The sequence below is a fragment of the Cherax quadricarinatus genome, chromosome 64 (assembly GCF_038502225.1).
Source record: "Cherax quadricarinatus isolate ZL_2023a chromosome 64, ASM3850222v1, whole genome shotgun sequence".
Lineage (NCBI taxonomy): Eukaryota > Metazoa > Arthropoda > Malacostraca > Decapoda > Parastacidae > Cherax > Cherax quadricarinatus.
In genome coordinates, this window is record NC_091355.1 from 21,866,540 (window position 1) to 21,891,710 (window position 25,171).

Sequence of the window (25,171 nt, forward strand, 5' to 3'; positions counted from 1 at the left end):
AAGCTTGTTTAGAAAAACACATAAGCAAACACTAGAGCATATTACTCAGATAACGTTTCTGTCCTGGGACGTTGATCACGTCTAACACACACAGGTTGAAAGACGTTATATATGACTCATGTGTTGCTGGGTAGGTGGTGCTTTGCCTGCATGTATGCTAATGTTTTAGAAATTTTGTGGTTTCCAGAGTTACAGTCTATTGTGTCGGTGACAGCGATTAGCGAGGCTTCTAGACACCATCGGAGTCTAAGGACTGGTTCGGTGAGAACGAGTTGTGCCTCATCCCGGTTCATCAAATGCCCCGTGGAGCCTCTGTGGAGGACACAGGCGTACCTTAAATTGTGTCTGTTACAGGCACTTCGATGCTCGTCCAGGCGGACCTGTTTCGCCTACATAGTTCATGGGACAAAATCCATGGTGCATGGTGTAGACACCTGTTGCCGAAGTTAGAGGTGTGGGGCTGCGTTTCATAGTGAGGTCTTAGATAGATGTGTTTATAGTGGAAATGTTGATGTTACTCTTAGCAAGTGCCCGGCGAGTAATCGTGGCAACATAACCACATGGGAGCACTATGAACTGCAATCTCGGATCGACAAGAAACATCATCTGGTGGACATGATAACCAAGAATCAACCTTTTGGGGACTCCGAATTCAAGGAATTATCACTGCTGCACTGAGCCTTCAAGACCGGTCATTCCCAGAAGATACATCCAAACACTCAGGGATTTGGCTAACAACGATGATATCATCATTACCACCTCTGGCAAAGGGGGTGGTGTGGTGTTACCGGACACTGTTGACTATAACAATAAAGTTTTAAATCTCCTCAGTGATGCCAACACATACCAGCCTGTCAGAATCAGTGTTACTTAAAAGCACCCAAACTATTCTTCAGAAGATTCGTAGCATCTTACGAAAATCAGAACAAGATAAGAAACTACTTAAACTTATACCAGGTCAACCGAAAACCAGCACGCCTGTATGGCCTTTCTAAGACACATAAGCTTTGGGCATAAGGAGTGCACCACACAGATTAGCTGGCCACCATGCCAAATACCTTTCAGCACTTCTGGGCACCATCAGTCAAGCCCACCTCAAGTACACAGGTGACCTTCTCTCCCGAATATCCATCCTGAATGCTAATAACAAAAGAATGGCTTCCTTCGATGTCACAGCCCTCTTTACCAACGTTCCTACTGACGCTGCAGTAAACATTCTGAGACAGAGGCTCACTGAAAACCATGACCTCCATTTACCGCTTCTAGATTTCATCAGTCTAGTGGATCTCTGTGTTAATTTCAACTTCTTCTGGTGTCAAGACAACTGTTACAAACAGTGCTTTGGGATGGCAATGGGCAGCCCGCTCAGTGCTGTGCTTGCCAACCTCTTCATGAAAAACCTGGAGACAGAAATTAAGTACCCTCATTCCCAACACCGTTACCTGGCTAAGATACGTTGATGGTATATTAGTTTTCTATCCGAGACGTCTCAATATCCAGGCCCTTCTCACCAAGATCAATGCAGCCGAGCCATCAATAAAATTTACATTTAAACTCGAAAAGGATGACAAACTTCCTTTCCTCGACGTCCTCCTGTGCAGATCTCCCGACAGTGACAAACTTCTCTTTAAAGTGTATAGAAAATCTACCAACATGGACGATTGGCTTCTTCTTGAGAGCTCTTCACATCTCCAGCCCTTGTTTTATTGAAGAAGAATATATTTACATAACACAAGTCTTCAGTTTCCATGTTTATTCATCGGAAATTGCAGACTCAAGGCTCAAGCTATCCTCAACAAACCGCCCATTGAAGAGCCCTCTAAGCAGTTCATAGTGCTCCCATAAGGTAATGTCACGAATACTCGCCGGGCACTTGCTAAGAGTAACATAAACGTTTCCACCATAAACACGTCATCTGTCAAAGACCTCACTACAAAACGCAGCCCCACACCTCTAACTTCTACAGCAGGCGTCTACACCATCCACTGTGGATTCTGTCCCAAGAAATATGTAGGCGAAACAGGCAGAGATCTTGTGGTCCGCCTGAACGAGCATCGAAGAGCCTGTTACAGAGATGATTAAAGGTACGGCTTTGTCCTCCACAGACTCCACAGGGCATTTGATGAACCGGGATGAGGCACAACTCGTTCTCACCAAACCAGACCTCAGACGCCGACGGTGTCTAGAAGCTTCGCTAATCGCTGGAAACCATAAAATTTCTAAAAAATAGCATACATGATACTCAAGCAGGCAAAGCACCACCAACCCAGCAACACAGAAGTCACATGATCTCATCGTCTACCCGTCCTCATCCCAACATGGCATCTTCAGGTCACCATGCATCACTCACACCTCACTCTCCGCCTATATATTACGTCTTTGAACCTCTGTATGTTAGAAGTGATCAAGGTCCCAGGATCGAAACGTTTTCTGATAAATATGTCCTTGAGGGCTGTGTTAAACATGGGATTGAAGGCTGTGTTAATCTGTTTCACATAACGGTTTGGTTTCTAGGAAGTAATTATACTGTGACAGACTGTGTACCTATTAACATCGTAAAAGGTATTTTTACAAGTGACAAATTCATTTCATGAGTCTGCCCTTACAAATAGCCAAGAGTTATTTGTAAGGACAGGAGTTGAGCAGTTTTGTGTTATCTGTGTCAAGAGTGACTGCCAAAGTGGGAATCTTACAAGTTTTCATATCTTCACTCTGAGATTCAGCTCAGTAATGGTATACTGGATAAAAGTAAATCCAATTTGAGTTAAAGTTACGGTATTCTTGCCGTCCCATTCTGTGGATGAAAATTTATTATTTCTCATTCACCATTAGCTGTATCAACCCTGAGGTTGATGCAGCTCATGGAGAATAATTATATAACACATATTACCATAGTTTTCATTATCTTATAAATAAAAATTTTGTTTTTGAATAGTTTATTGCCAGAGAGTGTTCGATGGTTGGTCGTCCAGGGTCGTTATGACGAAGCAAAGAAGATTATACAGAGAATTGCCAGAGTCAATAATGTAGAGGTACCCAGACATCTGCTGGATGATCACAACATGGAGGTAATTAGCCTTTGAGTTACTTTCAATGTAAACAGACTGATGTAATAACCTTATTGTTACATAGCTATAGCGCTCGGTCGTCCACCACTCCTCAGAATAACAGTTTTTAATCATTTGGGTCTCTGTATTTTGATCTATGTTATTTATCATGTGTATAATATTTTGGAAGACATGTGAAAGATAAATAATTAAATGATCAATAGTAACATAAACATAGGACATTTTATAAAGCCATGAGACATATTTGCTCTGTTAAGTCGTCTACATCACTTCTGGCATCTCCATTGTCTGCCATAATTCCAAGTTTGAAATGATTTCACTGGTGATTTTAATATGTCAGGGGATATATATATATATATATATATATATATATATATATATATATATATATATATATATATATATATATATATATATATATATATATATATATATATATATATATATATATATATATATATATGCAAAACAACCACTCTGAAAGAATAGAGAAATTCCAAGCGCTTTCGTTACTACTCACATTATCATAGTTCCTTGATAATGTGAGTAGTCACGAAAGCTCTTGGAATATCTCTATTCTTTCAGAGTGGTTGTTTTGCATATTCTGAAATCACCTGTTTACTGTGATCTTATTGCATATATATACATATATATATATATATATATATTTCTTCTTTCAACACACCGGCCGTATCCCACCGAGGCGGGGTGGCCCAAAAGGAAAAACGAAAGTTTCTCCTTTTACATTTAGTAATATATACAGGAGAAGAGGTTACTAGCCCCTTGCTCCCGGCATTTTAGTCGCCTCTTACAACACGCATGGCTTACGGAGGAAGAATTCTGTTCCACTTCCCCATGGAGATAAGAGGAAATAAACAAGAATAAGAACTAGAAAGAAAATAGAAGAAAACCCAGAGGGGTGTGTATATATGTGCTTGTACATGTATGTGTAGTGTGACCTAAGTGTAAGTAGAAGTAGCAAGACGTACCTATGCATGTTCATGAGACAGAAAAAAGGACACCAGCAATCCTACCATATGTAAAACAATTACAGGCTTTCGTTTTACACTCACTTACGGTAGTACCTCCCTGGGCGGTTGCTGTCTACCAACCTATACCTATATATATATATATATATATATATATATATATATATATATATATATATATATATATATATATATATGTATATATATATGTGTGTGTGTGTGTGTGTGTGTGTCGTGCCGAATATGTAAAACTGGTCAATTAACAAGAACTCATTCAAAATTAAGTCCTTTCTGAAATTTTCTCTTATAGGTTTAAAGATATATTTTTTCATTTATGTTAATGTAAAAATTTTTAATTTTGCACCAAAAGATTCTTAGAAAACTTACCTAACCTTATTATAAGAAGAACAATTCATTTTAGTCTAACCCAACTTAATATATTTTAAATACGTTTACAATAATTTAGTACTAAACAAACACAATCAAATATATTTTTTTCGTTAGGTTCAGAATGATTTTGGGGAAATTATTGCATACACAAATTTTCACTTGTCCTATATGGCAAGATGAACATTGCTATTTAAGCCAAGATCGCAAGTTCTGCTTATTCGGCACGACATATATATATATATATATATATATATATATATATATATATATATATATATATATATATATATATATATATATATATATACACATGTGTGTGTGTATTCACCTAGTTGTTCTCGCTTAGTTGAGGTTGCAGGTAAGGTGTCCCAGCTCTTGGCCCCGCCTCTTCACCGCTACTAGGTCACTCTCCCTGAATCTTGAGCTCTATCATACCTCTGCTTAAAGCTATGTATAGGTCCTGCCTCCACTACATCACTTCCCAAACTATTCCACTTCCCGACTACTCTGTGGCTAAAGAAATACTTCCTAACATCCCTGTGATTCATCTGTGTCTTCAACTTCCAACTGTCCCCCCTTGTTGCTGTGTCCCATCTCTGGAATATCCTGTCTTTGTTCATCTTGTCTATTCCTCTCAGTATTTTGTATGTCGTTATCATGTCCCCCTATCTCTCCTGTCCTCCAGTGTCGTCAGGTTGATTTCCCTTAACCTCTCCTCATAGGACATACCTCTTAGATCTGGGACTAATCTTGTTGCAAACCTTTGCACTTTCTATAGTTTCTTTACATGCTTGGCTAGGTGTGGGGTTCCAAACTGGTGCCTCATACTTCAATATGGGCCTAACGTACACGGTGTACAGGGTCCTGAACGATTCCTTATTAAGATGTCGGAATGCTGTTCTGAGGTTTGCTAGACGCCCACATGCTGCAGCAGTGATTTGGATGATGTGCACTTCAGATGTGCCTGGTGTTATACTCACCCCAAGATCTTTTTCCTTGAGTGAGGTTAGTAGTCGCTGGCCCCCTAGACTGTACTCTGTCTGCGGTTTTCTTTGCCCTTCCCCAATCTTCATGACTTTGCACTTGGTGGGGTTGAGCTCCAGGAGCCAATTGCTGGACCAGGTCTGCAGCCTGTCCAGATCCCTTTGTAGTTCTGCCTGGTCTTTGATCGAATGAATTCTTCTCATCAACTTCACGTCATCTGCAAACAGGGACACTTCGGAGTGTATTCCTTCCGTCATGTCGTTCACAAATACCAAAAACTGCACTGGTCCTAGGACTGACCCCTGTGGGACCCTGCTGGTCACAGGTGCCCACTCTGACACCTCGCCACGTACCATGACTCGCTGCTGTCTTCCTGACAAGTATTCCTTGATCCACTGTAGTGCCTTCCTTGTTATCCCTGCTTAGTCCTCCAGTTTTTGCACTAATCTACCCACCCTTCTCTCTCTTGTCTTACTGCTGTCACCATGTCATAGAACTCCAGTAGGTTTGTGACACAGGATTTCCCGTCCCTGAAACCATGTTGGCTGCTGCTGCTGTTGATGTGTGTGTGTGTGTGTGTGTGTGTGTGTGTAATGCCGAAAATTCATTCACCCGCAGGAATATGCTAACTCTGGCGTCATCCCATGAAATGTTGTAGTGACTATAATTCGTTGTAGAAACACCATACGAATCTGAGATTTACGCCAAAAAGTTTTCATATTGATGAAGTATATTTACGAAACCTTAACTCAGTTTTTTTTTTTTTTAATTTTTTCGATTTTATTATACCTGCCAGCCCGTATGTGCCATGTGCCTAGCACTCCTCCTTAGGCTTGCTTGCAAGTACCTCTGGCATGATGCCAGAATAACAGCAGTTGGTGATAATAATAATTCAAGTTTATTCTCTATAAGGGTTACAATGTGGGGTTTACAGGTTTTGGGTATTTTGTGGTTTACATGTTATAAAATACTAATTACAGAGGGGGCCACTAGGACACCTAGCATGGCTAGGTATTTCGAGCAGACTTAGATTAATTCTTAACATTAAGTCCTTACAGATTATGGTATTAAGGCTAGGTGACTGCATCACAATTTGTGAGTTTAGCAATGTGAATGCTTTTGTTTTGGCACAATACAAGGTGTCTATATTTGAGTAACATAGGCAAACTTATGACTAGTTAGGATTTATTATTTTAAGATTAAGATTAGTATTTCTGGGTTTATAGTCAGTGGGTGAGTGAGTGTAATTGTGAACCACCAGGTGGTTATCATGTAGTTAGTTGTCGGGGTGGATCAGGCATATAAGATGTTTTCTAACTGTAGTTTTGAAAGTGATGAATGTGTCTGCAGTTCTAGAGTTTTCAGGTAGGGTGTTCCAGATTTTAGGTCCTTTGAAATACATTGAATTTTTGTAAAGGTTTAGTCGAACACGGGGAATGTCATAGAGATGTTTTTGTCTGGTGTTATGCCTGTGGATCCTGTCACAACTATCAAGAAAGCGTTTTAGGCCATGGTTAATATTGGAATTTAAGGTCCTGAAGATGTAGATTGCACAGTAGTAAGTGCGGATGTACTGAACAGGGAGTAAATTTAGATCTATGAAGAGTGGGGGGGGTGTGTTGCCAGGGATGGGATTTAGTGATTATTCTTACTGTGGCTTTTTGTTGGGTTATTATTGGCTTTAGGTGTGTTGCTGCAGTTGAACCCCAAGCACAGATAGCATAAGTGAGGTATGGATATATAAGTGAATGGTATAGTGTGACAAGGGCAGTTTGCGGTACGTAGTATCGCATCTTGGAGAGGATCCCCACCGTTTTGGATACTTTTTTTCTTATGAACTTCAGCACCCATATCCAACACATAACCAAAAAAGTATCCAAAACGGTTGGGATCCTCTCCAAGATACGATACTACGTGCCGCAAACTGCCCTTCTCACACCCTACCATTCACTTATATATCCATACCTCACCTATGCTATCTTTTCTTGGGGTTCAACTGCAGCAACACACCTAAAGCCAATAACAACCCAACAAAAAGCCGCAGTAAGAATAATCACTAAATCCCATCCCTGGCAACACCCCCCCCCCCCACTCTTCATAGATCTAAATTTACTCCCTGTTCAGTACATCCGCACTTACTACTGTGCAATCTACATCTTCAGGACCTTAAATTCCAATATTAACCTTGACCTAAAACGCTTTCTTGATAGTTGTGACAGAACCCACAGGCACATCACCAGACACAAACATCTCTATGACATTCCCCGTGTCCGACTAAACCTTTACAAAAATTCAATGTATGTCAAAGGCCCTAAAATCTGGAACACCCTACCTGAAAATTCCAAAACTGCAGACACATTCATCACCTTCAAAACTACCATCAGAAAACATCTTATCTCCCTAATACACCCTGTCAACTAATAATACGAATACCACCTGGTGGTTCACACTTACACTCACTCACCCATTTGGCCATAAACAGAAATATCAATCTCAATCTCAAAATAATGAATCTTAACTAGTCCAAAGTTGGCCTGTGATACTCCAATACTGAAACTATGTATAGTGCCAAAACAAAAGCATTCACATTGCTAAACTCACAACTAGTATTTAGTCACTTAGCCATAAAACCAACTTATCTCATAATTCTGTAACATTTTCAACCTAAGATTTAATATAAGTCTGCCCGAAATGCCTAGCCATGCTAGGCGTTTTAGTGGTACACTCTGTAATTATTGTTTTACTACATGTAAACCACACAATAACCAAATTCTGTAAACTCAGCATTGTAATACTTATAGAGAATAAAGTTTGAATTTGAATGGGTGCTGAAATTTAGGTTGTCGAGGTATAGGCCAAGGAATTTGCCCTCATTATGTCTGGTAATTAGAGTGTTGTAGATCTTAATGTTAAGTTGCGTAACACCTGCTCTGCTACCAAACATAATATAGTAGGTTTTGCCAGTGTTAAGTGTAAGTTTATTGGTTGTCATCCAAGTCGATATTTTGAGCAGCTCCTCGTTAACAATGGTGTTGAGGGTGGCAAGATTTGGGTGGAAGATGACATAAGTCGTGTCGTCAGCAAAGAGAATGGGTTTCAGGTGTTGGGATATGTTTTGAAGATCATTGATGTAAATGAAGAAGACCACGGGTCCAAGGACACTTCCCTACGGAACTCCAGTATCAAGTGGCCGTATTGATGAGGCTGTGTCTTTAATGGTGACATACTGATTCCTATTAGAAAGGTAGGATTTAAAATATGCAAGCACATGGCCTCTTATACCATAGTGGCCAAGTTTGTGGAGTAGGATGCCGTGGTCTACTGTGTCAAACGCTTTTCTTAGGTCAATAAAAATTCCTAGTGGATATTCCTTATTTTCCAATGCTTTGTAAAGCAGGTCTAGCATTTTCATAATTGCTTCATTAGTGCTTTTATTTTTCCTGAATCCAAATTAGCAGGGGTTGAGTATGTTTTGTGACGTTATAAATGAATATAGTCTTCTGTGCACGAGTTTCTCGAAGATTTTGGATAGCAATGGTAAGCTTGATATTGGCCTATAGTTGTTTACATCTGTAGGGTCACCACCTTTATGTATTGGTGTAACCCTTGCTGTCTTGAGTAGTGTCGGGAAAGTGCTAGTTTCTAGTGACTTGTTAAAAAGTAATGTAATAGCATGGGAAAGGACATGGGCTGCTCGCTTGCACAATAATGGCAGGATGTGAGACAGATTCCTCAAGTTATTTTTAAGTGACTTTATGATCGCTGTGACTTCCGTGGGCTCAGTTGGTACAAGATAGAAGGAATTTGGGAAATTCCCATCTAGGTAGTCCCCGGCACGGGCACTGGTACATGGGATTTTACTGGCGAGATTAGATCCTATGTTTGAGAAGAAGTCGCTTATCTTGTTAGCTGTATCAGTGGGATGCAGTGGTGTTTCATTAGGTTTAGTTAGAACAATATTCTTGTTTTTTTTTTCAGTTTGTGGGTCCCTAGAATCTGGGAAAGTGTTTTCTAGGTCTTTTTTTATATCTCCTCTTGTGTCAGTGAATCTGCTGGAGTAGTACAGTTGTTTGGCTTTCTTTATTAATTTGGTGAGAACTGTTGAATATTGTTTAAGAATATTTTGTGTATTAAGCCCTGTCTATATTGCTTTTTATATTGGTGTTCATCAATAAATTTCAGAATGCTGCTCGTTAGCCATGGGCAACCAAGCCGTTTATTCGTGATCTGTTTCGTTTTTATAGGACAATGTTTGTTGTATAGTCTAAGTATTTTGTTAAGAAAAATGTCTGTCCAATCGCCAATACCATTGGCATTGGAGAATTCTGTAGGCCAGTCAACAGTCTCTAGGTCTGCTGTGAAATTCCTTATTGAGGCCTCGTCATGGAGTCTAAATGAAACTTTGTTGTATTCGAGTGGTGGCTTACTAATGTTTGTTAAGAGGAAGGTTGGGCAGTGGTCAGTAGTGCTGTCTGTGATTATCCCTGATTTAAGGGGGGCTAGTATATTGGTCCATATGTAGTCTATTATGGTTGCACTTGTCTCAGTCAGCCTGGATGGTTTAGTTCTTGTTGGTATGAGAAGTGTGTTGTTCATATTGTTGATGAAATCAGTTACAGTCCGATCATCTGGTAGGCCAAGGTTGATATTGAAGTCTCCAGCTAAGAGAATGTGGTGCTTGTTCATTTGTCTGTTTGTTATTAGTGACTTTAGATTCTCACTGATGTTTGGGATGTTTGTGTGGGGTATCCGGTATATGGCACCGATTGTTATAGGCGTCTTGAGGTTTTTAACAGTAAAATTAGCAAAAATGTATTCCCCATATTCATCACTAAAGCAATTAGTCCTAATACAAGATAGTTGGTTAGAGTAATAAATTGCAATACCACCCTCAACTTGGTATGGTCTGCAGTTGTGGATTGCTGTGTATCCTGGTAGTGGGTAGATATCTAATGTGTCCTGCTTAAGCCAGGTCTCAGTAAGAATAATGCAGGAGAAGGGTGTCTTTAGTGACTCAAGGAGTGCCAGGAGGTCATCATGCTTAAGGACCTGATGTTGTAGTTAAGAACTGATAGACTTTGAGCAGTGTTCAGGATAGTGCTGGCTTGTGATGCTGTGTAATAAAGGCAGTTACTTTCCAGTAAGTTTTGATTGTGTGTTAGATTATGGAGGTTTAGATCAGGGTCAACGTGATCATCCATCTTTTAGGGTTAAATAGTGGTTGTTTATATCCTGTATTATGTGGTGAGTTCTAATACTGATTTATGTAGTGATGGGAGGTTTGGATAAGTATACCGCTAAAGCACTTTGGTCATATAGAGTATAGTCACTAATAAACACAATGAAATTGATATTGTCTATGTGTTGTGCTAGAATGAGCTAATGTACAACTAGGTATAAACTAATACTAAAAAAAAAAATTACAAGTGGCACCAGACTCACTCTTGTAATTGCACTAAGGTCTAATATAATGAATTTATTGTTGTCTAAGTATTGAGCTAGAATGAGCTAAAGTACAACTAGGTATAAACTTATAATATAAAAATACAAATTAAAATGGTACTTGCAGTTGCACTAGGGTCTGATATAGGTTGTTAACAAGAACAATTGCACTAGGGTCTGATATAGGTTGTTAACAAGAACAATTGCACTAGGGTCTGATATAGGTTGTTAACAAGAACAATTGCACTAGGGTCTGATATAGGTTGTTAACAAGAACAATTGCACTAGGGTCTGATATAGGTTGTTAACAAGAACAATTGCACTAGGGTCTGATATAGGTTGTTAACAAGAACAATTGCACTAGGGTCTGATATAGGTTGTTAACAAGAACAATTGCACTAGGGTCTGATATAGGTTGTTAACAAGAACAATTGCACTAGGGTCTGATATAGGTTGTTAACAAGAACATTTGCACTAGGGTCTGATATAGGTTGTTAACAAGAACAATTGCACTAGGGTCTGATATAGGTTGTTAACAAGAACAATTGCACTAGGGTCTGACATAGGTTGTTAACAAGAACAATTGCACTAGGGTCTGATATAGGTTGTTAACAAGAACAATTGCACTAGGGTCTGATATAGGTTAACAAGAACAATTGCACTAGGGTCTGATATAGGTTGTTAACAAGAACAATTGCACTAGGGTCTGATATAGGTTAACAAGAACAATTGCACTAGGGTCTGATATAGGTTGTTAACAAGAACAATTGCACTAGGGTCTGATATAGGTTGTTAACAAGAACAATTGCACTAGGGTCTGATATAGGTTGTTACCAAGAACAATTGCTCAAGGGTCTGATATAGGTTGTTAACAAGAACAATTGCACTAGGGTCTGATATAGGTTGTTAACAAGAACAATTGCACTAGGGTCTGATATAGGTTGTTAACAAGAACAATTGCACTAGGGTCTGATATAGGTTGTTAACAAGAACAATTGCACTTGGGTCTGATATAGGTTGTTAAGAACAATTGCACTAGGGTCTGATATAGGTTGTTAAGAACAATTGCACTAGGGTCTGATATAGGTTGTTAACAAGAACAATTGCACTAGGGTCTGATATAGGTTGTTAACAAGAACAATTGCACTAGGGTCTGATATAGGTTGTTAACAAGAACAATTGCTCTAGGGTCTGATATACGTTGTTAACAAGAACAATTGCACAAGGGTCTGATATAGGTTGTTAACAAGAACAATTGCACTAGGGTCTGATATACGTTGTTAACAAGAACAATTGCACTAGGGTCTGATATAGGTTGTTAACAAGAACAATTGCACTATGGTCTGATATAGGTCAACAAGAACAATTGCACTAGGGTCTGATATAGGTTAACAAGAACAATTGCACTAGGGTCTGATATAGGTTGTTAACAAGAACAATTGCACTAGGGTCTGATATAGGTTGTTAACAAGAACAATTGCACTAGGGTCTGATATAGGTTGTTAACAAGAACAATTGCACTAGGGTCTTATATAGGTTGTTAACAAGAAGAATTGCACTTGGGTCTGATATAGGTTGTTAACAAGAACAATTGCACTAGGGTCTTATATAGGTTGTTAACAAGAACAATTGCACTTGGGTCTGATATAGGTTGTTAACAAGAACAATTGCACTAGGGTCTTATATAGGTTGTTAACAAGAACAATTGCACTTGGGTCTGATATAGGTTGTTAACAAGAACAATTGCACTAGGGTCTGATATAGGTTAACAAGAACAATTGCACTAGGGTCTGATATAGGTTGTTAACAAGAACAATTGCACTAGGGTCTGATATAGGTTAACAAGAACAATTGCACTAGGTTCTGATATAGGTTGTTAACAAGAACAATTGCACTAGGGTCTGATATAGGTTGTTAACAAGAACAATTGCACTAGGGTCTGATATAGGTTGTTAACAAGAACAATTGCACTTGGGTCTGATATAGGTTGTTAACAAGAACAATTGCACTAGGGTCTGATATAGGTTGTTAAGAACAATTGCACTAGGGTCTGATATAGGTTGTTAAGAACAATTGCACTAGGGTCTGATATAGGTTGTTAACAAGAACAATTGCACTAGGGTCTGATATAGGTTGTTAACAAGAACAATTGCACTAGGGTCTGATATAGGTTAACAAGAACAATTGCACTAGGGTCTGATATACATTGTTAACAAGAACAATTGCACTAGGGTCTGATATAGGTTGTTAACAAGAACAATTGCAATAGGGTCTGATATAGGTTAACAAGAACAATTGCACTAGGGTCTGATATAGGTTGTTAACAAGAACAATTGCAATAGGGTCTGATATAGGTTAACAAGAACAATTGCACTAGGGTCTGATATAGGTTAACAAGAACAATTGCACTAGGGTCTGATATAGGTTGTTAACAAGAACAATTGCACTAGGGTCTGATATAGGTTGTTAACAAGAACAATTGCACTAGGGTCTGATATAGGTTGTTAACAAGAACAATTGCACTAGGGTCTGATATAGGTTGTTAACAAGAACAATTGCACTAGGGTCTGATATAGGTTGTTAACAAGAACAATTGCACTAGGGTCTGATATAGGTTAACAAGAACAATTGCACTAGAGTCTAATATAGGTTGTTAACAAGAACAATTGCACTAGGGTCTGATACAGGTTGTTAACAAGAACAATTGCACTAGGGTCTGATATAGGTTGTTAACAAGAACAATTGCACTAGGGTCTGATATAGGTTGTTAACAAGAACAATTGCACTAGGGTCTGATATAGGTTGTTAACAAGAACAATTGCACTTGGGTCTGATATAGGTTGTTAACAAGAACAATTGCACTAGGGTCTGATATAGGTTGTTAAGAACAATTGCACTAGGGTCTGATATAGGTTGTTAAGAACAATTGCACTAGGGTCTGATATAGGTTGTTAACAAGAACAATTGCACTAGGGTCTGATATAGGTTGTTAACAAGAACAATTGCACTAGGGTCTGATATAGGTTAACAAGAACAATTGCACTAGGGTCTGATATACGTTGTTAACAAGAACAATTGCACTAGGGTCTGATACAGGTTGTTAACAAGAACAATTGCAATAGGGTCTGATATAGGTTAACAAGAACAATTGCACTAGGGTCTGATATAGGTTAACAAGAACAATTGCACTAGGGTCTGATATAGGTTGTTAACAAGAACAATTGCACTAGGGTCTGATATAGGTTGTTAACAAGAACAATTGCACTAGGGTCTGATATAGGTTGTTAACAAGAACAATTGCACTAGGGTCTGATATAGGTTGTTAACAAGAACAATTGCACTAGGGTCTGATATAGGTTGTTAACAAGAACAATTGCACTAGGGTCTGATATAGGTTAACAAGAACAATTGCACTAGAGTCTAATATAGGTTGTTAACAAGAACAATTGCACTAGGGTCTGATACAGGTTAACAAGAACAATTGCACTAGGGTCTGATATAGGTTGTTAACAAGAACAATTGCACTAGGGTCTGATATAGGTTGTTAACAAGAACAATTGCACTAGGGTGAAGTTAGAAGTATTGGGAAGGGGGGTGGGGTGGCATTGTATGTCCGAGATCGCTTGAACTGTTGCATAAAAACGGGTATTAATTATGAAGTAACACATACAGAGTCTGTTTCGATAGAATTTTCAGAGGGGCATGAAAAACTGATTTTAGGAGTGATATACCGTCCCCCAAACTTAGATAGGGACCAAGGGAAACTACTATGGGAGGAAATTGTTAAGGCCACAAGGCACGATAATGTAGTAATTCTAGGTGACTTTAACTTTAGACATGTTGATTGGAATTTCTTGACTGGGAATTTAGAATCATACGACTTCTTAGAAGTAGTTCAGGATTGTTTTTTGAAGCAGTTTGTGACAGAACCTACAAGGGGGAATAACCTGCTTGACTTAGTTATTGCAAACAATGAATCCCTTGTTAATAATTTAGAAATTTCAGAGGAACTGGGTGCTAGCGACCACAAATCAATTACATTTAGCATTGAATGGAAGTATGATAGTAGCGATAACTCAGTAACAGTCCCAGATTTTCTCTTAGCAGATTACGATGGGCTTAGAGAACACTTATCATCTGTTGACTGGGGTAACGAAGAGATCTATCAATATGACAGTTTTCTGAACACTATACATGCTGCTCAAAGAGCGTTTATCCCATATAAAGAAATTAGATCAAATAGAAATGACCCAAAATGGATGAATAATAGGCTCAAATATCTACTAGGGCATAAGAAAGGAATTTATAGGCGTATCAAAAGAAGTGAGGGTCATTTTAAGAATCAGTATATTGACATTAAAAGGGACATTAAAATGGGGATAAGAAAAGCTAAAAGGGACTATGAAATTAAAGTTGCTAGGGATTCTAAAACTAACCCAAAAAGTTTTTTCCAGGTCTATAGAACAAAAGTTAGAGATAAGATAGGTCCCCTTAAAAATAACTATGGGCACCTTACTGACAAAGAGAATGAAATGTGCTTGATTTTAAATAATTATTTTCTCTCAGTTTTTACACAGGAAGACACTAACAATATTCCAGTAATTAATTTTTACAGTGGGCTAGAAGAAGATAAATTATGTAACATCACAGTCACTAGTGAGATGGTTGTGAAGCAGACAGACAGACTGAAGCAAAATAAGTCGCCGGGCCCTGATGAGGTTTTTTCAAGGGTTCTTAAGGAATGCAAAATGGAACTCTGTGAACCATTAACTAATATTTTTAATTTATCTCTTCAAACAGGTGTAGTGTCTTATATGTGGAAGATGGCTAATGTAATTCCTATTTTTAAAACAGGGGACAAGTCGTTACCGTCAAATTACCGCCCAATAAGCCTGACCTCAATTGTAGGCAAATTACTAGAGTCAATTATAGCTGAGATTATAAGAAGCCATCTCGATAAGCATAGCTTGATTAATGATACTCAGCATGGATTCACAACAGGCCGGTCTTGTCTAACTAATTTATTAACTTTCTTCAGTAAAGCTTTTGAGGCTGTTGACCACAATAAAGAATTTGATATTATTTACTTAGATTTTAGTAAGGCTTTTGATTGAACATTAAAATGGTATAAAATACCGACAGGTTGTTAGGTAAGACACATATGCAACAGTTAGGTATCTTTATTTCGAAACGTTTCGCCTACACAGTAGGCTTCTTCAGTCGAGTACAGAAAAGTTGAGAGAAGCAGAAGATACTTGAAGACGATGTAATCAGTCCATCACCCTTAAAGTTTTGAGGTGGTCAGTCCCTCAGTCTGGAGAAGAGCATTGTTCCATGGTATGAAACAATATGAAGATGAAGTGACAGGATGGAGCCTAATATAGCGCCAAGAGGTGAGACGTAGGTCACTAGGAGAGGTAAAAACTCAGATGTTGGGAGGACAGGTCCCTCTCAAATCCAGCCGTTCTCACTGCTTCTATCAACTTTTCTGTACTCGACTGAAGAAGCCTACTGTGTAGGCGAAACGTTTCGAAATAAAGATACCTAACTGTTGCATATGTGTCTTACCTAACAACCTGTCGGTATTTTATACCATTTTAATGTTCAATCTGACCTGTCCTCCCAACATCTGAGTTTTTACCTCTCCTAGTGACCTACGTCTCACCTCTAGGCGCTATATTAGGCTCCATCCTGTCACTTCATCTTCATATTGTTTCATACCATGGAACAATGCTCTTCTCCAGACTGAGGGACTGACCACCTCAAAACTTTAAGGGTGATGGACTGATTTCATCGTCTTCAAGTATCTTCTGCTTCTATCAACTTTTCTGTACTCGACTGAAGAAGCCTACTGTGTAGGCGAAACGTTTCGAAATAAAGATACCTAACTGTTGCATATGTGTCTTACCTAACAACCTGTCGGTATTTTATACCATTTTAATGTTCAATCTGTCTGACACTGCAACACAAGGGTATCTTGGTACAGACCTACAATCAACTTCGACAACCTCTACTAGTGAGAACGGCTGGATTTGAGAGGGACCTGTCCTCCCAACATCTGAGTTTTTACCTCTCCTAGTGACCTACGTCTCACCTCTTGGCGCTATATTAGGCTCCATCCTGTCACTTCATCTTCATATTGTTTCATACCATGGAACAATGCTTTTCTCCAGACTGAGGGACTGACCACCTCAAAACTTTAAGGGTGATGGACTGATTACATCGTCTTCAAGTATCTTCTGCTTTTATCAACTTTTCTGTACTCGACTGAAGAAGCCTACTGTGTAGGCGAAACGTTTCGAAATAAAGATACCTAACTTGCATATGTGTCTTACCTAACAAGGCTTTTGATAGAGTTCCGCACCATAGACTGTTAAAGAAAGTGGCAGCTCATGGCATTGGGGGAAAAGTGCTCTCGTGGATCGAGTCATGGCTCACTGACAGGAAGCAGAGAGTGTCCATAAATGGGGTTAAGTCCGAGTGGGGATCTGTAACAAGTGGCGTTCCACAGGGATCAGTCTTGGGCCCGTTGTTGTTTGTAATATATATCAATGATCTTGATGAGGGAATTACTAGTGATATGAGCAAATTCGCCGATGACACAAAGATAGGTAGGATAATTGATTCAAACGTAGATGTTATGGAACTTCAGGGGGATTTAAACAAACTCTATTCTTGGTCAGAAAAGTGGCAGATGCAGTTCAATGTAGATAAATGCAAGGTTCCGAAGCTTGGGAGTGCCCATAACCCTAGTACTTATAAGTTAAATGATGTAGAACTTAGCCATACAGATTGCGAAAAGGACTTGGGGGTTATGGTGAGCAGCAACCTTAAACCAAGACAGCAATGCCTAAGCGTACGTAATAAGGCAAATAGATTACTGGGATTTATATCAAGAAGTGTAAGCAACAGAAGTCCAGAGGTCATACTGCAGCTTTATACATCATTAGTAAGGCCTCACCTAGATTATGCAGCTCAGTTCTGGTCTCCGTATTACAAAATGGACATAAATTCGTTAGAAAACATTCAGCGTAGGATGACTAAATTAATACATAGCATTAGAAATCTTCCTTATGAAGAAAGATTGAAGTCTCTTAAGTTACATTCACTTGTTAGATGAAGAATGAGGGGAGACCTGATCGAAGTGTATAAGTGGAAGATAGGTATTAATAAAGGGGATATTAACAAGGTCTTGAGGATGTCTCTCCAAGAGAGAACCCGCAGTAATGGATTCAAATTAGATAAGTTTAGATTTAGAAAGGACATAGGAAAGTATTGGTTTGGAAATAGGGTAGTTGATGAGTGGAACAGTCTACCTAGTTGGGTTATTGAGGCTGGGACTTTGGGTAGTTTCAAATCTAGGTTGGATAAGTACATGAGTGGGAGGGGTTGGATTTGAGTGGGACTTTCACATCAGAGCTTATTTCTTGGGTGGCATTGAAAATTGGGTTGGGCAAATGTTTTGTTAGTGGGATGAATTGTAAAGGACCTGCCTAGTATGGGCCAGCAGGCCTCCTTCAGCGTTCCTCCTTTCTTATGTTCTTATGTTCTTATAGGTTGTTAACAAGAACAATTGCACTAGGGTCTGATATAGGTTGTTAACAAGAACAATTGCACTAGGGTCTGATATAGGTTGTTAACAAGAACAATTGCACTAGGGTCTGATATAGGTTGTTAACAAGAACAATTGCACTAGGGTCTGATATAGGTTGTTAACAAGAACAATTGCACTAGGGTCTGATATAGGTTGTTAACAAGAACAATTGCACTAGGGTCTGATATAGGTTGTTAACAAGAACAAGAGTATAACTAAATTTTAATTGACAAAATAAAATTCTCAATTAAAGTACCAAAAGAATAGTAAGTAAAAAAATAACAATGGCAATGACAGGTACACAGGTACACAGGTACACTGGTACACAGGTACACAGGTATGCAGGTAGATACACAGGTACACAGGCACACAGGTACGCAGGTAGATAGATACACAAGTACACAGGTAGACAGGTAGACAGGTACGCAGGTAGGCAGGTACACAGGTAGACAGGTACACAGGTACATAGGTATGCAGGTAGACAGGTACACAGGTATGCAGGTAGACAGGTACACAGGTACGCAGGTAGACAGGTACACAGGTACACAGGTAGACAGGTACGCAGGTAGACAGGCACACAGGTACACAGGTACACAGGTACACAGGTACAAAGGATAATATAAAGGTTGAGTGGAATATACAAACTTGAAAATTTGGCAACAAAATGTTATGGGAAGTATAAAATAATGTTTAATGTACAAAAGTAAAATTGACTGGTAGTAAATATGGTGTTTAATAAAATTTTAGTAAGTAATAATGATTACAAAAAAAGATTAATTAGCAAAAATAAAGTGAAAAAGTAATGCTTATTTCAAGTATTAAATTTTAAGAACAGTTATTTGGATTCAATATTGCACTGGTAGTTATACTAGAGGTTATTTGGCAGTACAAGGTATTTAAGAGTACTCTAAGATAGTAAATGTGGTATTAAAACAGGTAAAGGTAATTAGACAAGTAATGGTTATTAAATGATGTCAAAAATGTTAAGAGTAAATTGTACTGATAGTAAAAATGGTAATTAATTATTAATTTTAGTAAGTAATATCAATTAAAAGTATTTAAAGAAGTATTAGGTTGTAATATGGACAGAGAAAGTATCAATTCAGCTAATATTTAAGCAAACAATAGTAAATAAGAAAATTACATAAGGTGACTTATGCTTACTAGTAAAATCACATAATGAGGTAGTTGATTATTTAATTACTAAGAGATTGTACTATGAAATTTGAACAATAATGGAGCAAAACGTACACTACACTACGTAGGCTTTTAGGTTGGACTTTGTTTAGTTATTCTCTGTAAGATTAGTATCCCTGAGAAATCGTGATAGATCATTCTCGTTCGTGATTGTGTACAGTTGACCTACATTTGTTTTCCTAACAAGAATTTTCCCATCCCGTGTGAAGCATTGGTGTATTGTGTCATTATTCTCCCGCTTAAGTTTTCTGACTCTATACAGGAGGTTCTGACGTTTTTTGGTAAGACACTCGTTTATGTATACCTCTTTCTTTACTTTAATAGATGCAATAATTAAGTCTTTTTTCCTGTCATGTGAGTGGAATCTAAGCATAACACTTTTTCTACCATGGGATCCTATCTGGCTTCCTTTATTTCAGACTCTGGTACAATAACACTTGTTTGGTCCTTTATGATCTGCAGAGCAATTTCTTTACTGTTTGTTTGGTTCATATCACTGGGAAAAAGTGGACTGTTAACTATTACTGCGTCCGATAGTTTATCTTGTTCAGTTTTATCTTCTTGGAGAGCAAAGTAGTCACTGAACTGGTTATCTAAGTTGTTCTTCCAGTCTTTTACTGCTTCTTCAACCTTTGTATTAAGAGATATTATTTGTTGGGTATGGCTATCTATGACTGCTTGGATGGTCTTGTCACAGTTAGTCATTCCTGGTGTTGATAACTTTTGTTCAAGACTGAGGATTTTGTTCTCGAGTTGTCATCCTGGTGTCTTGTTTTGTTAGCGTCTCTCGAAGATTCATATTTTCAATAACTAAGTTGGAGATGCATGTCTTTAGGGCATCTGGATCGTTGGTCATACCTGAGAGACTACTTGGTAGGTTGAATCCGGAAAAGAGAGGGGTGGATGGGCTGGTGGCAGCCATGTTTTTTGTTATTATTGTGGTGTGGCTCTGAGCGGTGGTGAGAGGGGTGGTAGCTTGTTATGCAGAGCATTTCGGTTAAATTAGGTCAGGATGCGACCCACACCAGTCAACTAACACCCAGGATGCGACCCACACCAGTCAACTAACACCCAGGTACCCATTTTACTGTTGGGTGAACATGACAACCAGTGTAAGGAAACACGCCCAATGTTATCACCCGGCCGAGAATCGAACCCGCACCCTCAGTGTGTGAAGAGCTTTCAGAACCAGGCTACAGGCCTCAGTAATGTAAAGTATATGGCCGGGCCTATTGGTGACTATCTTGAACACTATGTTCTTTATTTTCCACTTATTAAGGAATATAGAGATTGTATAATAACCAGTGTGATATGTCAACATATTATATTAATTAATATAAAATTTCAGGTATATTAAGAAAATATTCTAAATATGCTTTCAACAGGTAAGTCAACTGTAGATATAAATCCAGATGTACTCCTGTACACACTTTTGGAACATAGTTTCTAAGCCTTTTGTGTACCCTCCACAATATGGATAAAGAATAACAATAAACTAGCTGCCTCCTCGTCAAAATCAAACTCAATTAGACATACTAGTTAATGGTATATGTCAGTCTGAAACACTGTCATTCATTTCAATCTCTTAAGTGCGGGTTAATTGTGCATCATTACAATCACACAATTGTGCCCTTTTATTATACAGATACAACATTGCTTGCTCCCTTTATGAATCTTCTCTTGAGATGCAAAATAAATTTAAATTAACCGCTCGTTTGCATTTCTTGTCAGTCTCGTCCTGTTGATGGAACTGTGTCAGTAACCAGCAATGACATTGAACTTGTGAATGAATCTAGACCAGAAGCAAAGATCAAGAAGACTGTTATTGACCTCTTGAGAACTCCTGTTACGAGGATGCGATCATTCAACATGTTTTTCTGTTGGTAAGTACAAAAAATTTCTAGATGAAACCAGAGAACTGAAAATTTTGTCTTTGGTTAATGTGTCCCTAGTAAATATTCACATGAGCCTTTCTTATGTGTCCAATAAAAAAAATTGTTCCTTTAATAAGTATTCATTGCTAAGGAGATATTTATAAGAAAAATTATGTAAAAAAATAACAAATAATAAAATATGAAATAAAATCAGTCATATCATGATAACTTAGTAGATATTATTGTGGTGTAGCATTTAAAGTTATTTCTCGTATTCAACAATAGAATTCTGCTGTTTACATGCAAACTTTTGTATGTAGTTTTTTTATTTATTGCTGTCATAAAAAAGTGAATGAACATAGTTAATGTTATTTACAACACAGTTGACTACCGCCCACAGGATGGGTATGGAGTGCATAATAAACATATTAAACTAACAACACAGTTTCCACTTCTCGCTTATAATTTATTTAACAAACTGGCGGCATCTGACCATGGCAGACCTCCCAAAATAAACTGGTCAATTAGCAAGAACTCACTTAAAATTAAGTCCTTTCTAAAATTTTCTCTTATACGTTTAAAGATATATTTTTTTCATTAATGTTAATGTTGCTATTTAAGCCAAGATCGCAAGTTCTGCCTGTTCGGCACGACATACACACACACACACACACACACACACATACACACACACACACACACACACACACACACACACACACACACACATATATATATATATATATATATATATATATATATATATATATATATATATATATATATATATATATATATATGGCACCTCTGCCAGAGAGAGGCTGTGGGCATCCTGCTCTTTGTTTTTGGCACAATATCGTCCAATCAAGAACACCTACCAGGATTATCATCAACAGGCTGGTGTGTTATTACCTGCTGCTCGTGTTGGAAAGGGCCAGAAGACTCTGCATTTCGTCTCCTCCTTCAGAATCAATAAAAGTGTTGTGTATGTGAATTCAGTGAGGGAACATAACGGTCACCATGGGTAGGAGAGGTCGGTGAGGGGAGGCCTCATGGAGGAGGAGGAGGCGGAGGTTGTGGGGTAAAACTGTCCCCCCCCCCTTCCCCCTTCCCCAAACAGGCGCGCATACACCGTGTGTTCGTGTTAAAACAATGGAGTGTTTGTTCACCGTGTGTATAGTGTATATAGTGTATAGTGCGTAGTATGTGCATGGTATGCGCATAGCATACGTAGTGTATAGAGGCGTGTCGTTTATAATGGGAGCTGTGCACAGAGCATAGTGGTGTATAGTAACAGGTGCACAGAGCATTGTGGTGTATAGTGACTTGTCCTGGGAGGGTGTGAGTGCCCTACTCCGCCTCATCACACATCTTCCACTCCTCCCTTTCCTCCACTGCCCACCATAAGGAGGGGAGACCCCTCTCCTCCCCCCACCACCACCATGAACTACATGCGGTATGTGCCATGCGCCATTTTCCCTTCAGCCTGGGCTTACCACACAGTTTGAGGTATGGCAGATGATGAAGCCAGCCAGCCACAAAGCCAGAGAAACAGTGCACCCAACAATGAAAGACGAGGCACATGTCAGGTGTGTGGAGAGTTTCGAGCATGCAACAGGGATGGCCACATTCGTGCACACAATGGGTGTGTGGGATCACATATGCCCCCAGCAGAGAGCAGCCCACAGCCTCCACAGGCAGATGATAATTCCAATGGCAACCTCCTCACCTGCAATAACCTTCTGTTGGCATTCAAATCCACTGCTAGCAGTACCCTATGCCACATCCCTAAAGCGGCTCGCCCATATGCAGCAGGGAAATTAACAGACCTTCTTAATCAGGTGAATGGAGGTTCCACCAACTTAGAAGCCCGAGGCACCATCCAAGCATAGCACAACCTACTCCTATTCGGCAATGTCTGTCTTGCAGTTCCTGAGAGACGAGGCAAACTGCTAACCACGTCAGTTATCAAGGCAGTGCGCAACTACCCAAGAATGGAGAATTGTGTCCCTCTGCCCCATCATCGCAGGAATCACAGAGGTAGACCCAAAAAAAGTCCCACTGAAAACGAGAAAATCTGCACACAGGTTAGCAAAAAAATCGAAGAAGGTAACACAGTGGGAGCAATCCGAATAATTACAAGTGACGACACTGTAGCCCCCAAAGATGAGACCACAGCCCAAGCACTAAGAGACAAGCATTCAACCAGGGACACCATAGCCATCAACAACAATCCTGAGGAAGACCCCATCACTGAACAATTAATTTTGCCAGAATCGAAAGTCTATAAGGTGATTGTGTCATTTCCTGCAGGATCTGCAGGAGGTTATACTGGAATTCGACCTCAGCACCTCGGCGCATCTGCATTAATTCTTCTCACCAAGTTAACAACTTTCGTCAACAACTGCCTGGCTGGGCGAATCCCAGAAGAAATTAAACCTTTCTTTTTTGGAGCCTCACTGAGTGCGAATCAGACCCATTGCGGTTGGAAACACTCTTCGCCATCTCGTTGCCAAAATAGCAGTAAGAAACATTCACCTAGAAGCTGCCAGTTTACTCCAGCCACACCAACTGGGCTTTGGGGTCTCTCAAGGCAGTGAAGCTGCAGCTCATGCAGCTAGGGCCTACATCAAGGACCTACCAGAAGACAAGGCCATAGTCAAACTTGATTTTAGAAATGCCTTTAATATGATGAAGAGAGATGCTGACTTGCCAGCTGTTCAGGATCGGTTCCCCAGTTTTTTCCCCTTCATTTCAGCCGGCTACAGCAAACCCTCAATTCTTTTGTTTGGAGAACATGAAATTCTCTCATCAGAAGGTGTTCAGCAGAGTGACCCACTAACTCCACTTCTCTTCTGCTTGGCAGTAAGAGAACTTCCAGCCTATGCAGTGAGCTCAACATCTGGTACCTGGATGATGGCACTCTGGCAGGTACTGAAGAGTCCCTGGTAGGGGACTTACCATTGGTGAAAGCACAGGGAGAAGACTCATCCTCAATCCCTCCAAGTGTGAAATCATCATTGCAAACCAGGAAATAATCAATGCTGTGTGAAGAATCCTCCCAGAAGTCTCTACTACCACTCCATCCAACAGTACCATCTTGGGAGCACCGCTGGGTCACCAGGCCATCGACACAGTCCTCAAGGACAAATTGAATGACCTGATGAGAATGGAGGAGAGAATAAGCAATCTTGATGCCCATGATGCCCTGTATCTCCTCACAAGGTGCCTTACTATTCCAGGACTCACTTACTTCCTGAGGTGTGCACCCTCTTTTGACAACCCAACACTCGATGAATATGATGCACACCTGAGGTCAACCTTTAAGAAGGCACTGAACCTGTCACTAGAGGATCAGCAATGGGATCAGGCAACCCTCCGAGTGCGACTGAGAGGTATAGGGGTGCGCAAAGCATTGCATGTTGCTTTACCTGCTTTTCTGTCTTCTTGTTTGGCTTCCAGTGCATTAGTCAAGAAGATTGTCCCCGAACGCTTGAGAGACATGGTAGGAACTCAAGACCCGAGGTTTACTGAAGCAGCGATTCGGTGGGACACCCTTACAGATTCCTCCAGTAGACCAGCTCCTCCCAAAGAACACAAACAGTCCCACTGGGACAAACAGATCATGGAAAA

The 25,171-nt window shown here is 39.4% G+C and overlaps 1 protein-coding gene, 1 long non-coding RNA gene and 1 pseudogene across 2 annotated transcripts in view; 2 read left to right on the plus strand and 1 right to left on the minus strand.

Moving 5' to 3' along the window:
• Positions 1 to 25,171, minus strand: part of LOC138854618 (uncharacterized) — a 225,688-nt gene that overhangs the window by 170,227 nt on the left and 30,290 nt on the right. The window lies entirely within an intron of this gene.
• Positions 1 to 25,171, plus strand: part of LOC138854617 (cytochrome c oxidase subunit 2-like) — a 222,773-nt pseudogene that overhangs the window by 159,008 nt on the left and 38,594 nt on the right.
• Positions 1 to 25,171, plus strand: part of LOC138854612 (organic cation transporter protein-like) — a 154,214-nt gene that overhangs the window by 38,529 nt on the left and 90,514 nt on the right. Inside the window, exons 3-4 of the mRNA XM_070098815.1 lie at positions 2,936 to 3,068; positions 21,396 to 21,547. Of these exons, the coding sequence (XP_069954916.1) occupies positions 2,936 to 3,068; positions 21,396 to 21,547 (285 nt within the window). The remainder of the gene's footprint in view (positions 1 to 2,935; positions 3,069 to 21,395; positions 21,548 to 25,171) is intronic.